We start from the raw sequence: 16,355 nt of genomic DNA, 5'->3' as shown, positions 1-16,355 counted from the left end.
AATGGTGTTCAGTGTGTTGTATTAAAGTGTTTACCTCTGGTTTCAGTCATTGTTGTGACAGACAGGCTGTTTCACCAGAAACCACCCTCGACCAGGTGTTTGCTCATCAGAAAATTGACGTGGCCATCATTATCATGCCAACATCATCCTAAGCGATTAACCTTAATTACAGTTTACAAAAACAACATTTAAAAGTGCAAAATAGCGGCTAAACATCAGATTAACAACTGACGTTAATGAAAAAAGTAACTTCGCACTTTCTGACTAAAAGTAGTTTGCATTAAGGTGAGACTGAATGAATTTGTTTTTAACGACACGTTTTCGTATGTTGTATGTACACAAAATTCTGATTAAAAGATTGCATTAAGGTGCGTTTGTATGAATATGTCTTTCATGATACGTTTTCGTATGTAGTATGTGAAAAAAAATTCTATCATTCGACGTTTTAAAAACTGGTCAATGTGGTCAGTGGCTCTCTCAAGAGGATGACACGTGATGTAATAATTCTAATAACAATTAAATTTAGACCAGTTCACAGAGTTACTTAGTTGAACAGTATCAAGGTGGGGGTAGGGGTAGGGGTGGTAGGGCAGTTGAAGTTATATGTATGTGTTGGATTATGTTGATGAATACATTATGTAGGGCAGGGATTTTCTTTGATGCGTGTATTATAAGAATTGATACACACAAAATCCTTAGCTGTGTGTCGAAATCTATAACTGCTGGACATATTGACAGGAGTAACTACCCAACCCTACAACTATAACTGCTGGACATATTGACAGGAGTAACTACCCAACCCTACAACTATAACTGCTGGACATATTGACAGGAGTAACTACCCAACCCTACAATTATAACTGCTGGACATATTGACAGGGGTAACTACGCAACCCTACATGTATAACTGATGGACATATTGACAGGGGTAACTACCCAACCCTACAACTATAACTGCTGGACATATTGACAGGAGTAACTACCCAACCCTACAACTATAACTGCTGGACATATTGACAGGAGTAACTACCCAACCCTACAACTATAACTGCTGGACATATTGACAGGAGTAACTACCCAACCCTACAACTATAACTGCTGGACATATTGACAGGGGTAACTACCAACCCTACAACTATAACTGCTGGACATATTGACAGGGGTAACTACCCAACCCTACAACTATAACTGCTGGACATATTGACAGGGGTAACTACCCAACCCTACAACTATAACTGCTGGATATATTGACAGAGGTAACTACCCAACCCTACAACTATAACTACTGGACATATTGATAGGAGTAACTACCCAACCCTACAACTATAACTGCTGGACATATTGACAAGGGTACTACCCAACCCTACAACTATAACTGCTGGACATATTGACAGGAGTAACTACCCAACCCTACAACTATAACTGCTGGACGTTTTGACATCGGTAACTACCCAACCCTACAACTATAACTGCTGGACATATTGACAGGGGTAACTACCCAACCCTACAACTATAACTACTGGAAATATTGACAGGGGTAACTACCCAACCCTACAACTATAACTGCTGGATATATTGACAAGGGTAACTACCCAACCCTACATGTATAACTGCTGAACATATTGACAGGGGTAACTACCCAACCCTACTACTATAACTGTGTCACACATTACTGTGTCCTGATGTTGACTGATGATGTTAATTTATTCAAATTGCAATCCTAATTAAGATTTCATCTCAGCAGAGATGGCCATCTATATGCAAGCTGGTGCTTGTTTTACATAACGTTTAGTGGACGAATTAAATTTATGTGGGATACCGAATGTCAAAGGGTAAAGGGTAGAGGTGAGAAGGGGCTATCTTTTTCTTAGCATAAAATTACGCAGGATTATGTATTTTTTAGTAAACAAAAAATTCAATGTTCATTTTTAAAATAAATATTTCAACATTATGATTAGGTAGCTGTGACTCAAATAAATTAAAACGGGGTTACATCCCTTTCATCCCACCGTGTAGTAGATTTGAGTAGATTATCATGTTTAGGCTACTTCTGTGAGAAGCCCTGGAGCAGCCGATATCAGTAGATTTAATTTGTAAAAAGTTTCTTAAGAATAAAAACTAGAACATAATAAACACAATTTTCACAATATGTGTGCAGAGTTTGTCCTAACGTATAAACGATGTGTACATAATGTGTACACAATGTGGTTTATTTAAATTTTACTTGCCAAACTTCTTGTTTTGTGAATTTAGAACTAAGTAAGGGAAATAACTGTTAAAATATATCGTATTTTTGCAGTTCACGTTTTCGTGTTAAAAATGTTTTGCTCGTTCTTGCAATTTGTAATGGTGCTTAAATATTCCTAATTTTCATATGAGTAAAAGCAACTTATAACGGCATTAGCTTTAGTTTTTTTAAAGGTCAGATGTTTTGCAGGAGTAATAGACAGTACATAATTTCATCTGCATTATGTATTTAGCTCTGCTGTTTCGTTACTTATTGATCATCATCTTTCTAGAATTGTTTGTATTTAAGCTCTACTTAAAAACCCGAATTCCACCCCGTCCCCCCCCCTCCCCTCAGCCCATGTAATCACAATAGGTTGTTGCACGTAGTTTTTAAACACCACTAATTTCAAATAAAAACTCGTCAGTCGTCAGTCTGTCTAGACGGAAACGCAGGAGTGAAAATTCGGACAGTTCTACTTGACCGATACGATTCACAGTTGGCACGTGGGTCAAGACATGAAGACAATGCAATCTGAATCTAAATTTGACTTAATTGGATGCCTAATTAATTTTTTATGAATTAATTAAAATTTGGACCGAATTAGTAGGCATGTCTAGCCACGCGTCATCACCTTCAATAGCTGCGCCATCACGTAATGGCTGCGTTCAAAAACCATTGCGCGCCTACTGAACGTGATGTTCAGTAGGCGCGCAATGGTTTTTAGTCATGTAACTCTATTGTAAATAAAACATGTAAAGTACTGAAAAAAAAATTCATAAAAAACGTTTTAATAACAAGCTTTTATGTAATGATGCACTAAAAAGTAGAAAATAAATTATAGACTACTGTTTAAATAACTATAAAGAAAAGCGTGGGTGTCTTCCTTAACATTAGTAAAGGTATCCAATAGATACTAAAGTGACCCACGCTTTTCTTTATAGTTATTTAAACAGTAGTCTATAATTTATTTTCTACTTTTTAGTGCATCATTACATAAAAGCTTGTTATTAAAACGTTTTTTATGAATTTTTTTAGTTATATTGAGATTAAAGAATGTAAATAAATAGTACACACAATTCTGTAGAATAGGAACGATTGGGAGGGAAGTGACATTTAGCGCAGGAAATTTAGAGGATAGGTAAGGTATAATAAATGGTGGGGTTAGGAAAGTTAAGGGGTTCATTCTCTAATAGGCAGTCTATGTCTCTTTCGTGTTGGTTAATTGTCGAACCTGTCCTCACCTCACATCACAACAGTTAGCTGACGTTTACCGTGTAATGTTAAAATAAATAGCATGTAATTGAGTTAGCTCGAAGTGAGTTTAAGTACAAGCCCAACGCACTAATTAAGGTTGTCGCAAAATGTAACATATTTGTAACATATGTCAATGATGTCATTGAATTTTCATTTAAAAAAAAAAGATGTCTAGTACAGTTTACGAAACTTACGAACTTCGCCGATACTTTTTTGGTGGGTAGTTGGGTAGGTGGGTAAGTGGGTAGGCGGGTAGGTGGGTAAGTGGGTAGGTGGGTAATTGGTAGGTGGGTAGGTAGGTAGGTAGGTAGGTAGGTAGGTAGGTAGGTGCGTCATGATGTGAAAAAAATATTAAATACATAATTGTTATTGCGAATGAATGTTGTTACGAGAGATATGACGAATGCATGTTTGATGACGCGGATGAAAGAGAGTGAAGTTTTGCCGACGGGTTGTTATGGTATGCAAGCTAGGTAGTTCAGACTAGGGAAAATGTGAAAGATACTTCGTGTAATGTCGATAGTTTTATGTTTATTTATACGAGAATAGTAGTTGAATAATTATTGACCAAGAAAATAATAGGCATTGTGTGAAGCGATTATCGCCTGTATCATGGTGATAGAAATGCACATGGTAGTGGTACGCTTTAAATGGTAGTAGATCACGTGATCAAACACGACACTCTCACAGCAGCCCTAACAGTCATATATAAATGTGTCATCTAGTCCATAATGGTCTTTGTGCTAAATTTCTCTTTTGCACATTTTTCGTTGTGTTTTTTCTGGTTGCGAATTTTTCTGTTTGCGCTTTTTTTCTGTTTGCGCTTTTTTCCGTTTGCGCTTTTTTCTGTGTGCGCTTTTTTCTGTTTGCGCTTTTTTCCGTGTGCGCTTTTTTCTCTTTGCGCTTTTTTCCGTTTGCGCTTTTTTCTCTTTGCGCTTTTTTCCGTTTGCGCTTTTTTCTCTTTGCGCTTTTTTCCGTGTGCGCTTTTTTCCGTTGCGCTTTTTGTTTTGCGCTTTTTTTCCGTTGCGCTTTTTTCCGTTGCGGTTCTTTCTGGGAACCGAGGCAGAAGGACACATAGTTACTTGTGAAACTTCAACATGTGAAGTGTATAGAGGAAAACTGATTGAAGCAGAAGAAAACATGAACCGTCAGATGGCCAGTACGGGTCGGCGTGGTCGTGTCGGTAAAGCTCATGGTTGCTAAACCGAAAAGTCTCGAGTTCGAACCCTCGGGCAGATGAGGCTCGTTAGCTGGGGACAGCCACTCTTCTAGGAGATACAACTCCAAAATTAAACAACTGCTGCCTTGTAGTTTGTTCTTGGCCATCCAAAGGCTATGGAAGCTAATCCAAAAAGAAAAGCAAACTGAAATCGGAGTCAATGGCCTCAATGTGTTGGAGGCGTGGTCGAGTCGGCAAAAAGTTCATGGTTAATAAATTCGAACAAAGTCTCGAGTTCAAACCCACTGGCAACTAAATCTCGATCTCCTCCAACACTAATAATTAAGAACGAAGAAGAAAAAGAAAGAAGATGGCAAGTACAGAGTAACCAACAGAGATTGTAGAGTTGCAGAACTTGAAAATGTTTACATCAGAGGCAGCAAAATAAGATTTTTTGTGTTACCTGACATGTTAAAAAAATGCCCCGATGTTCAAGAAAGTCCAAGGCAAAGGTGGCGGTGCTGGTCGAAGAAAGTCTGCTATCTTGAGACCTCAAGCTGCTGGAGGCAGGGGACAGAGAGGAAGAGGTGGTGGAAATATCTTCCAAAGCGTCGTTGATGTTGATTGTTCCATCTCATCACTGTCTTTATGTTTATTTTTTCAATCTAATCATCATATTTGTCATTTTTCTTGCGTACACAAAATTTTTCAAACTGAAGTACATTTTCATTTTTGATGTTATAATAAAATATTCCATAAAATGAAAAAAAATGTAAACTGCGTGGCTTAAAATCTACTGTGGTGTGGGGGCTGTGGTGTGGGGGCTGTGGTATGGGGGCTGTCAGTTGACCAGTGTACGTTGACCAGTCTTTGGGCACCTGGGTTAGGTCTTATTTGGTGCCCGACGGCCATTTCACGCGCGTCGTTCACGTGTGACAAATTTGTCGCTCGCGGTTTTCGTCATACTGTCACATCCCATATGCTTTTTCTACCACTCCTCCTGTCATCATATGTCACATGTCATATGTCACATATGTCACATGCCACATCAGAAAAGAATTTAAGTTCTACACTTGCTTTTTTAAGAGTATAAAAGTAAAGTTTCCCTTTCAAACCTGACGGTCTATGGGGCAAGTGAAGTAGAGTTCACTTGTTTCTGTGACCTCGGCATATGAAGAGACAGTGTGGTCAGCACTATGCTCAGCCGCCTTTACTTTTTTAAGAGTATACCCAATTTAAAAAACAATCATTTACCAAAAAGTCAATTTATATGTCAAATTTTAATCACAAATAATTTCAACTTAATAAATAACAGCAATTATTTTACAGCAATTTACAACATTATTCTAAATCATTCTTTCACAAATGGCAACATTTTTTACACTTTCACATAATGGCTCGGTAAACAAAAGTTCATGCGGTTACTACTGGGCGGCATTGATATTGATGTAACAAGGAGTCGAGAATTTACTCGTGGTGAGCGATACTATAGCTGAGTATGTGGCGGCGACACCCACGACTGTTCCGATTATTACAATCTCGATACAGGCCACTTTCTGATGGAGTGGTGGTTCACTGAAACACAGACACGTATGGGATTATATCAGTGAAACAGACAAGTATGTGATTATATCAGTGAAACACAGACAAGTGAAACACAAACAAGTATGTGATTATATCAGTGAAACAGACAAGTATGTGATTATATCAGTGTACACGTGAGTTGGTCACTTCTTATGTAAAGATGAATTAGTCACTAGTCACGTACAGATAAGTTATTCACTCAGGTACACATGAGTTAGTTTCTAGTCACGTACACATGAGTTAGTCACTAGTCAAGTGTACATAAATTAGTCATTACTCATGTATAGGTCAGTTAGTCGCCACTCACTTACACATGAATTATTCACTATTCACGTGTACACATGCGTTAGTCACTAGTCAGGTGTACACATCGTTAGTCACTAGTCAGGTGTACAATTGAGTTAGTCACTAGTCAGGTGTACACATGAATTAGTTACTAGTCAGGTGTACACATGAATTAGTTACTAGTCAGGTGTACACATGAGTTAGTCACTAGTCAGGTGTACACATGAGTTAGTCACTAGTCAGGTGTACACACCAATTAGTCACTAGTCAGGTGTAAATATATGTTATGACTTACACCTTCTCCCAGTTCCCCGTCATGGAGCAGAGCTTGAGGTAAAATATTGGCGGCAAGATGTAGGCAAGAAGCGTCAGTGTGGATCCACCAATCAGAGACAAGATAGCCCCGAAGTGCGGGACCGACTCGGCCACAAACAGGACAACACCCATCATGACTGTCCTGAACAGCACTCTCTTAGGGCCGAAATCTGAGGGGATGGTTGAATGCTTGTGATGATATGGGTATTAAATTTTTTGTTTGTGTTGATGGTTTTCCAAAAAAAATGGTTACATTCTATCTGCCAACCGTGTTGAAGAATTCTCCCTAGAAATCCCACTGGCATCTGGTCAAGCTATCGATAGTATTTTATTTTGTTATCTCCCCTTTTATTATTGAAATTAGTAATTTTTAAACCAAATAGTCTATCAAACAAGATTTTTAAAAATTATATATTCTTGCATTGTCATCGCAGATTTGCCACAAACCCACAAACAAGCAACTGGGCATTGTGAAAAAAATAAAAGCTTGTAAAAAAAGAAAAAGAATCAAATTAATTTATAAGGAAAGACAACCATTAAACAAGATACAGAAGGGAGACAACCTTTACAAGCGATACAGAACGGAGACAACCTTTAAAATTGATACAGAAGGGAGACAACCTTTAAAACAGATACATAAGGGAGACAACCTTTACAAGAGATACAGAAGGGAGACAACCTTTACAAGAGATACAGAAGGGAGACAAACTTTAATTTAAAATAGATACAGAAGGGAGACAACCTTTAAAAGAGATACAGAAGGGAGACAACCTTTAATTTAAAATACAGAAGGGAGAGAACCTTTAATTTAAAATACAGATGGGAGACAACCTTTACAAGAGATACAGAAGGGAGACAACCTTTACAAGAGATACAGAAGGGAGACAACCTTTAAAAGAGATACAGAAGGGAGACAACCTTTAATTTAAAATACAGAAGGGAGACAACCTTTACAAGAGATACAGAAGGGAGACAACCTTTACAAGAGATACAGAAGGGAGACAACCTTTAATTTAAAATACAGAAGGGAGACAACCTTTAATTTAAAATACAGAAGGGAGACAACCTACTTTTGGGGATCCTCAAGAGGTCCTCCAGCTCCTGACAGACGGGGTTGATGACGATGATGAAGCTGCAGAAGATGTGCAGCGTGATGAGCACCTCTACCGTGTACTGCATGGGACCCGGCGACACGGACTGCAGGATGTTGTCGTTGGTGTTGATGCCGTACACCATGTAGCCGGTCACGGCCACGGGGAGGTACATGGCTAGCACGACTGTGGGGGGGGGGGCACAAGTTTTTCAAATCTCTTTGGGAAACTATCATACTATTTTAATGTTTATTAATTGTTAACTACTGTATTTATCAGATAACCAATGCAAGGGGAACAATAGGTGATTAATTTAATTACAATGAGTAAACAGTGCATTAATAGTGGATAAAAATATTATAATTATTGATAGTTATTAGTCAGTATAAAATAAAATAAATTTGAAACATTTTAGCTTATTTATTAGAAAGATTTTTTTTTACAAATAAAAATTAAAATAATTAACTCTAATCAGAACTCACTCATATATGAGATAAAAATAGCCAAGCCGAATTTCTCTGGATTCTTCATGTCTGCTTGGAATGTTGGGAAGGCTGGGTGACCACCGTAAGCGAAACAAATGGTGCCCAAAGCAAAGGCGAAGGACTTGAACTCCACTGGGGGGTAGAAGGCAGGGGGGATCCACTCCTTGTCTTGTACGATGTTGGTGACCACGACAAAACAGGCGATGGTGGTAGCACCTGTGGCACCAATGGCTATAGGCCTGAACAGGTACAATAGTTGGTCAAATATTAGCGTAGGTACAAAGTGTACTCAATGCACAACTTTAAGTTGACATATTGTTTACTATATTATATTGTTCCCTCCCAGATTATATTGTTCCCTCCAAGATTATATTATTCCCTCCCAGATCATAATGTTCCCTCCCAATCTATATTGTTCCCTCCCAGATTATAATGTTCCCTCCCAGATTATAATGTTCCCTCCAAGATCATACTGTTCCCCCCCAGATTATATTGTTCCCTCCCAGCTCATATTGTTCCCTCCCAGATCATATTGTTCCCTCCCAGATCATACTGTTCCCTCCCAGATAATATTGTTCCCTCCCAGCTCATATTGTTCCCTCCCAGATCATATTGTTCCCTCCCAGATCATATTGTTCCCTCCCAGATCATATTGTTCCCTCCCAGATCATATTGTTCACTCCCAGATCATAATGTTCCCTCCCAGATCATATTGTTCCCTCTCTGGTTAGATTGTTCCCTCCAAGATCATAATGTTCCCTCCCAGATCATAATGTTCCCTCCCAGATCATATTGTTCCCTCTCTGGTTAGATTGTTCCCTCCCAGATCATACTGTTCCCTCTCTGGTTAGATTGTTCCCTCCCAGATCATAATGTTCCCTCCCAGATCATATTGTTCCCTCTCTGGTTAGATTGTTCCCTCCAAGATCATAATTTTCTCTCCCAGATCATGTTGTTCCCTCCCAGATCATGTTCCCTCCCAGATCAGTTGTTTCCTCTCAGATCATGTCCGTCCCCCCCCCTCACCAGAAATCTTTGGGCGTGCCCAGCCAACTAATGGGCAGCAGGACCCCGGCCACTATAAACAGCCAGTAGCAGAAGGAGATGTCCTTGCCGACATCCTTGACCAGTGACTGGAGGTTTTCTGAGGCCAACAGCAGGAACACGACGGCCGCCCCGAACATGGTGAAGTTGATGGCGCATGACACGATCAGCCTGGGGGGTCAAGGACACAGGTTCAAGGTCATGGTAAAAAATTGTAAGGTAAAGAAAGGGAGGTGGGAGGGGGGAGGGTCAAGTTTTAATGGTTGCAAAATTTGAAGATCAAACTACATAGATAAGTAGGTTACAAACATTTGAAATGTCAATGTTACTGTTAAAACATTTTTCTGAAGATTACATATTAGGTTTCAATGTTTTAGGCAAGACGAAAACACGGACTTAGGAGTAGGTCAACACTTATTCAAGCAATAACGCAAGCTATTTATAGCTTGAAACTTAATGTATAACCAGGGCTAAAGGTGAGTACATACCTGCCAGGTTTCCCAAAAGTCACCTGTCCTATAGCCGGGTACGGGTACCGTGTCTCCTCCTGATATTCCTCGTACCTGTTCATCACCATCAGCCAGCACTTACCCAGCAGCATGCCGGTATAGGCCGACACAAGGGCACACAGCACGTTCAGCAGGATGCCGATGTAGCCTGATGGAATCAACAGTAGCTATTGATGTTCGGTTGTCCAATGATTCATTTTACAAAACTATATGCATGTATATATCAGAGGCGTAGCGACGGGGGGGGGGGTACACATATCCCCGGGCGCTGACCCTAGGTGTGCCAAAATGTGTTTGAAAAAGAAAATTAAAAGCTCATTTTAGCTGCAGTTTTGAATTATAAATATAAAAAATATATGGGGGAGGGGGCGCCAAATTGAAATTTGTCCGCGGGCGCCGGGAGGGGTCGCTACGCCTATGTATATATATATATATATATATATATATATATATATATATATATATATATATATATATATATATATATATATATATATATATATATATATATGAAGGGTATATATAATCGAGGAATAAGCCATTGATGTACGACCTGTCCCTGCTAGAGCCCCGGGGAGGGCTAGAACTCCGGACCCCGCCATCTCTCCCACCGCGAACACTGTTGTCGTAAGTAGAGTGAGGCCATGTTTTTGGTGGACTTTTCCTACCTGAGAATGGTGTGAGAACTGGGTAATGAAGATCAAGACTCCAAAGGGAATATATATATATATATATATATATATATATATATATATATATATATATATATATATATATATATATATATCTTGTAAGGGTATCAAAAGTTTATTTTAAAGAATAACTTTTTGAAAGAAAAATTGTTGAAATGACGTAGTACACAGAAGAAATAACAGACCTCTGAATTGAATGAAGTGTGCAGTTTTCCAACACTAGATACGTCATCCATCTCTGAAACAAACAGATCCAGGCATGTTTTTAGATTAGCCAATAATCAACAAGTTTAGTGAGATTGTTTTCTTCTACTTTTTTTATAAATATAAATTTACAGTTTTTTAATCTACCTCAATGTGATAGTATTTTTCCTCCGTTATTTGATTGTTTTGTTTCGTTGTTCATTAGGAAAATCATGATCTATTCCGCTTGTTACGGTTGTTTTTTTTTTTTACAACATTTACAGTTATTAACCATAGCACGTTCCACATACCTGTACATTATAATATGTTCTGCTGTGAAAGGATACTTAACATTTAAATCCATTTTGTTGTAGTGCTATCCACTACTATACAGACCCAACCACCTACATTCTAAAAGATTGACCTGTTTTTATTTTAATCCATACGCAATCTACGCAATCTACTCACTACCAAGACTTAGCTACCGACAACCGTAATAATTTCCAGAGTACATGACATCCGAATAGCGTAATGTAATCTTCACAATACTAAACCGCCGAATAGTGTAATATTATGCTTACATCAGAATATTAAATCGCCGAATAGCGCCATATGCTAGCCTCAAACTACTTATCAAAACAATCGATTATGCGCAGCTAAGGAAATAAAATTATGTGTATGTCACATTGTATCACCAAACAGGATGACCCACTTAAACATAAAAATAGATGAGTTACATTAATATGAAAATACATGACTCACTTCTATCGCACATATAGATTAATATAGATACCGTAAGATGTATATAGAAAAAGTAATCACTTAATTATATTATATCAAAACACTATATTAAACTGCATATTAAAAGAGATATCTCTGTTATATATTAAATGAGTTGAACTATTAAGAAATCAAAAGAGATATTTCACTTATATTAGTGAGGTGACTAATATATATATATATATATATATATATATATATATATATATATATATATATATATATATATATATATATATATATATATTAGGAGGAATATCTCAGTTATATATTTAAGGTGGCGGACTAGAAATTGAAATATATTTCACTAATTTAAAATGAGTTGATCTATATATTTAGAGCAATGTCTCAGTTATGATTAAATACTTTACTCACGTAGTTACTTAGAGAGAGAGATTCGGCGTATGTATTAAATTAAAAGAGCTGACTCACTTATATAATAGACCATCGTTGACTAAGACAACATAATAAAACAGTTGACATCCTCGACTAACACACCTGTTAGTTAATGATATGAAATATGAATGTGTGTGTGAGAGATCGTGTGAGAGTGTGTGTGAGAGTGTGTGTGTGAGGGTGTATGTGTGAGAGTGTGTGTGTAGGTACGGGTGTATGTGACTGCATCAAGATATGCACCCGTATGAAAGATAGCGATACAAACACATAAAATTATCATAGGAAGAAAGATGACATGACGAAAACACTATCGACACCAACGATTTTTATCATAAACTCCGCTATCTAGTTATGAATGTGTGTGTATATATGTGTGTTATCTGCCTACACAGTCAAGCATTAGATCTACACACCACCCAGCACACTCAGAAACCATAACACGAGTTTCAGTTTTTTTCTTTCCTGCTAAACCATCGCTCCTAAAAAATATCAAGTAGCAGCCCGTTGAAAGGACACAGAAAGAAAAAAAATATGTTGGGGGGGGGGGGGGGATTTATTTAAAGAACTAACGAAATAAATAAATGGTTCCAGAATCTGATTGTATAACCGCACCTTGGTGCATGGCTAGGGCAGAAAGTTGAGAAGAGCCAGAAGTTACCCATAACTATAAAGACAAGCGTCGGTCTCTTCCTAAATATTAATAAAGGTATCCAATAGAAAATATAGTGACCCACGCTTTTCTTTATAGTTATTTAAATATAAGTGTATTATAATTTATTTAAAGAAAATCCATTTATTTTCACCTTTTTAGTGCATTATTACATAAAAACTTGTTACTAAAACGTTTGTTTTTGATGCATTTTCTTACCATCTTTAATTTAACTTGCTGCTTCCTCAAAATTTCGAGCACTTCTAACTGACCCATTCGTTTCAAACTTGGCATTTGAGTCTAGACCCGATGACAAAAAGGTTTTCACTATATTATATTAGATACCTTAACTAATATTTAGGAAGAGACCCACTCTTCTTTTTGTAGTTATTTAAATAGTAGTGTATCATTATATATAGAGAGAAAATAATGTATTTTCTCCTTTTTTAGTGCATTATTACATAAAAGCTTGTCATTAAACAGTGCCCACATGAATGGACGTGGATTACAGATCAAAATGCTTTGGTTTGAATTAGATTTGAACTGTACTATAACAGTGAAATGTTAGTGGATTGTATGTTGGGAGTGTGTGTGTTGAAAAAGGCGATATTGCATCAGGGAGACAATGGCTGTGCGCATGCGCGAAAGGAAGCGGGAGGTATAAGGCAGAAGAAGAAAGATGACGAAACTGAGTGGTGTTTGTTGAGTAGTGTAGCTGCTGAATATCAGTGTGATATGTAGATCTAGAATTAATAAAATTGTGAAATCTCCAGTAATGTGGTTGGTATTTCCTTTTAGTTTATATCGTGAACCCAGTCACACAAAAAGGTTGTGACACGTACTTACTTATGTAGTCTCGTGTTCTATTACTCGACCTCTCAATAGTGTAATAACTGACGTGTACACTGCCAACATTCAAATAAAACAAACAAAATCTGACTATTTCCCCCAGCGACGCGAATGATTTATAATATCACCTTAACCTGAAAAGTAACACACATTATTGTAGGTCCCAGCATAAAACTGTTGTTTACTGGGTGATAACATTGAAACAGTGAGAAATGTCCAATCTATCACAGATATCATATTTATATATATATATATATATATATATATATATATATATATATATATATATATATATATATATATATATATATATATATATATATATATATATATATATAATATATATTTTATATTATCTATTTATAATATATATATATATATATATATATATATATATATATATATATATATATATATATATATATATATATATATATATATATATAATATATATATTTTATATTATCTATTTATAATATATATATATATATATATATATATATATATATATATATATATATATATATATATATATATATATATATATATATAAATAATATATATATATATATATATATATATATACATATACATATATATACATATACATACATATATCATTACAAATCAGCTATCATATACATCCATATATAAATAAGTCAGCTGCTATACACTATAGATCCAGCTGTTACACACATCTATATAGTTTTATATCCCAACAAGAACTATGACAACACGATCACGTAAGAAATTCCGTTATAAGGGGCTCCGCTGTGTCTTCACCTTCCTGGTATTTAAACAGTGGCATAACATCCGCGTTAGTTGCTCGACGTTTCTTTAAGAAAACCACCAGGCAAGACGTACTTAAAACTTTTTTTTTAAAAAGCGGAAATTATTTTTTATTTTGCCGTCCGTAATTTGATCCGAGGGGTCGTTGAGGTCAAATAATTTAATAACAATTTCAATCCCAGCCCAGCATTGCTACAAAATGTCAAAACCCTCCCCCCCCCCCAAGACAAATGATGTTGTAGTTCAGAGGTTTTTTGTTTTTTTTACTTAAGTATACGACCAGCTTTCTCCTCAGCATATTAACGACTTGGTCTAAAATTGGTTTATTGTTGAGTTATTAAAATTCACAAAAAAAACAACAAATAATAATGATAGCTAAAGCGATACTATTCCGACCTCCAACGTGAAACAGTAGAACCCCATAATCCACTCCTAATGGGGATCCTGGATGGGGGGAGGGGGGGTGAGGTTGGGGGGGGGGGGGTAGCTCGAGCTTGATATTGCACTGTTCTGACAACCAGCATTACCATCAAAGCAGATTTACATAATTACTATGTTACATAATTAATTATAAAAAAAAATTTAGAGTAAGTTTCTTTTTACAACTACCTTAGTTCCGTCTGACTGTAATTATATATATATTTTAATGAAGGCTAACACATAGTTATAATAAACATTGATATCCACATATTTAGTGCAGTGTGCAGTTAGGAGTTATCTAACTTTCCGGTGTGCAACTCATGAGTTATCTACCTTGGTTGTTGTACACAATGATAATGATGTCTGCGTGCTGTTCTACATTGTGACATGTCATTTCAGATTATTGTCCCACATTAAGATGCGTCATAATTGATTAGGGTCCCACATTAAGATGCGTCATAATTGATTAGGGTCCCACATTAAGATGCGTCATAATTGATTAGGGTCCCACATTAAGATGTGTCATAATTGATTAGGGTCCCACATTAAGATGCGTCATAATTAATTAGGGTCCCACATTAAGATGCGTCATAATTGATTAGGGTCCCACATTAAGATGCGTCATAATTGATTAGGGTCCCACATTAAGATGCGTCATAATTGATTAGGGTCCCACATTAAGATATATTATAACGGTTGGGGGTTCACTTTGTGACATGTTAGTGATACATGTAACATATTGTGAGATGTAATGGTTGAGTTAGGTCCCGTATTGAGTGAGACATGTCAAGAACGAAAAGTTTCATAAATAAATTAGTTACGCAATAAACATTCCATATCTTCTTCACTGATAACTTTTTTCATTTCTTTTTCCAAATACTTGTTAAATTACACTAAAAATCTTTAGGAAATGAACTAGCTAAATGATTTAAATCGTATGAACAGTTTGTGTTTTTGTGTTTTTTGATAATTTGATAATTTGGGTTAAAACTCAAGTCAAAGTTCAATAATAAGTATTAAATCTGGTAAATATTATGTGTTACTACACGTACAAATCTACTAATTTTCCAAATACAAGTTAATGAACTCTATCAAACAGACAATTAAAAAAAAAGAAGATGAAAAGTAGGCCGCCATTTGTAGAAAGTAGGCCGCCATTTGTAGAAAGTAGGCCGCCATTTGTAGAAAGTAGGCCGCCATTTGTAGTTGCAAATTGAGGTCTGTTCAGTCCAAGTGACGTCAGAATGTTAAGTGAAATGATTTTTTTTAATTTGTCGGACAATGAATCAGTTAAATGTGACTTCTCGTCAACTTATCTAGATACAATCAGATTTGATTGGCGGCTTATCAGCCGATTGATTAATGACACCAGTTGAGTTCAGTACAGCAGTAGGTCAACCTGACCTCTTACCTTAGACTATATGATATATATATATATATATATATATATATATATATATATATATATATATATATATATATATATATATATATATATATATATATTTAAAATGATCATACAAATTTTTGTTAGAAAATACCAGAGATACAGTAATCTATTCTGATCACAGTTTTGAAAGAAAAAGTTGAACAGAACAGGCCTGCATATCTTGTTCCCGTTTTTTATTTTTTAAATATACA

The 16,355-nt window shown here is 36.3% G+C and overlaps 1 protein-coding gene across 4 annotated transcripts; it reads right to left on the bottom strand.

The window, feature by feature from the left end:
- Nucleotides 1-5,904: 5,904 nt before the first annotated feature.
- LOC131931155 (uncharacterized) lies at nucleotides 5,905-15,052 on the bottom strand. 4 transcript variants are annotated; one of them, XM_059287857.1, is made up of 9 exons: nucleotides 14,904-15,052; nucleotides 10,834-10,886; nucleotides 10,510-10,624; nucleotides 9,936-10,104; nucleotides 9,430-9,618; nucleotides 8,401-8,642; nucleotides 7,898-8,104; nucleotides 6,808-6,997; nucleotides 5,905-6,218 (listed from the first exon to the last, which is right to left on the bottom strand). In XM_059287857.1, exons 2-9 carry the CDS (start codon nucleotides 10,882-10,884, stop codon nucleotides 6,068-6,070), a joined length of 1,314 nt encoding a protein of 437 aa, XP_059143840.1. In that variant the 5' UTR covers nucleotides 10,885-10,886; nucleotides 14,904-15,052; the 3' UTR covers nucleotides 5,905-6,067. The 4 variants fall into 4 exon arrangements, with proteins under 4 accessions (XP_059143840.1, XP_059143842.1, XP_059143838.1 ...); XM_059287859.1 differs by lacking the exon at nucleotides 14,904-15,052 and adding an exon at nucleotides 14,118-14,139; XM_059287855.1 differs by lacking the exon at nucleotides 14,904-15,052 and adding an exon at nucleotides 12,044-12,164.
- Nucleotides 15,053-16,355: the final 1,303 nt, after the last annotated feature.

Source organism: Physella acuta, unplaced genomic scaffold, assembly GCF_028476545.2.
Source record: "Physella acuta isolate Inbredline_101_S28 unplaced genomic scaffold, ASM2847654v3 ptg001903l, whole genome shotgun sequence".
Lineage (NCBI taxonomy): Eukaryota > Metazoa > Mollusca > Gastropoda > Physidae > Physella > Physella acuta.
This window is presented reverse-complemented; position numbering and strand designations above follow the sequence as displayed.

Bases quoted from the DNA above. Each gene is read 5' to 3' on its own strand.
- LOC131931155 (XM_059287855.1), bottom strand. The intron at 10,105-10,509 runs GTCGTACATCAA...TGATTCCATCAG, and splicing joins CGGGGCTCTAGCAGGGACAG to GCTACATCGGCATCCTGCTG. The intron at 6,998-7,897 runs GTAGGTTGTCTC...CCATCCCCTCAG, and splicing joins CCTCTTGAGGATCCCCAAAA to ATTTCGGCCCTAAGAGAGTG.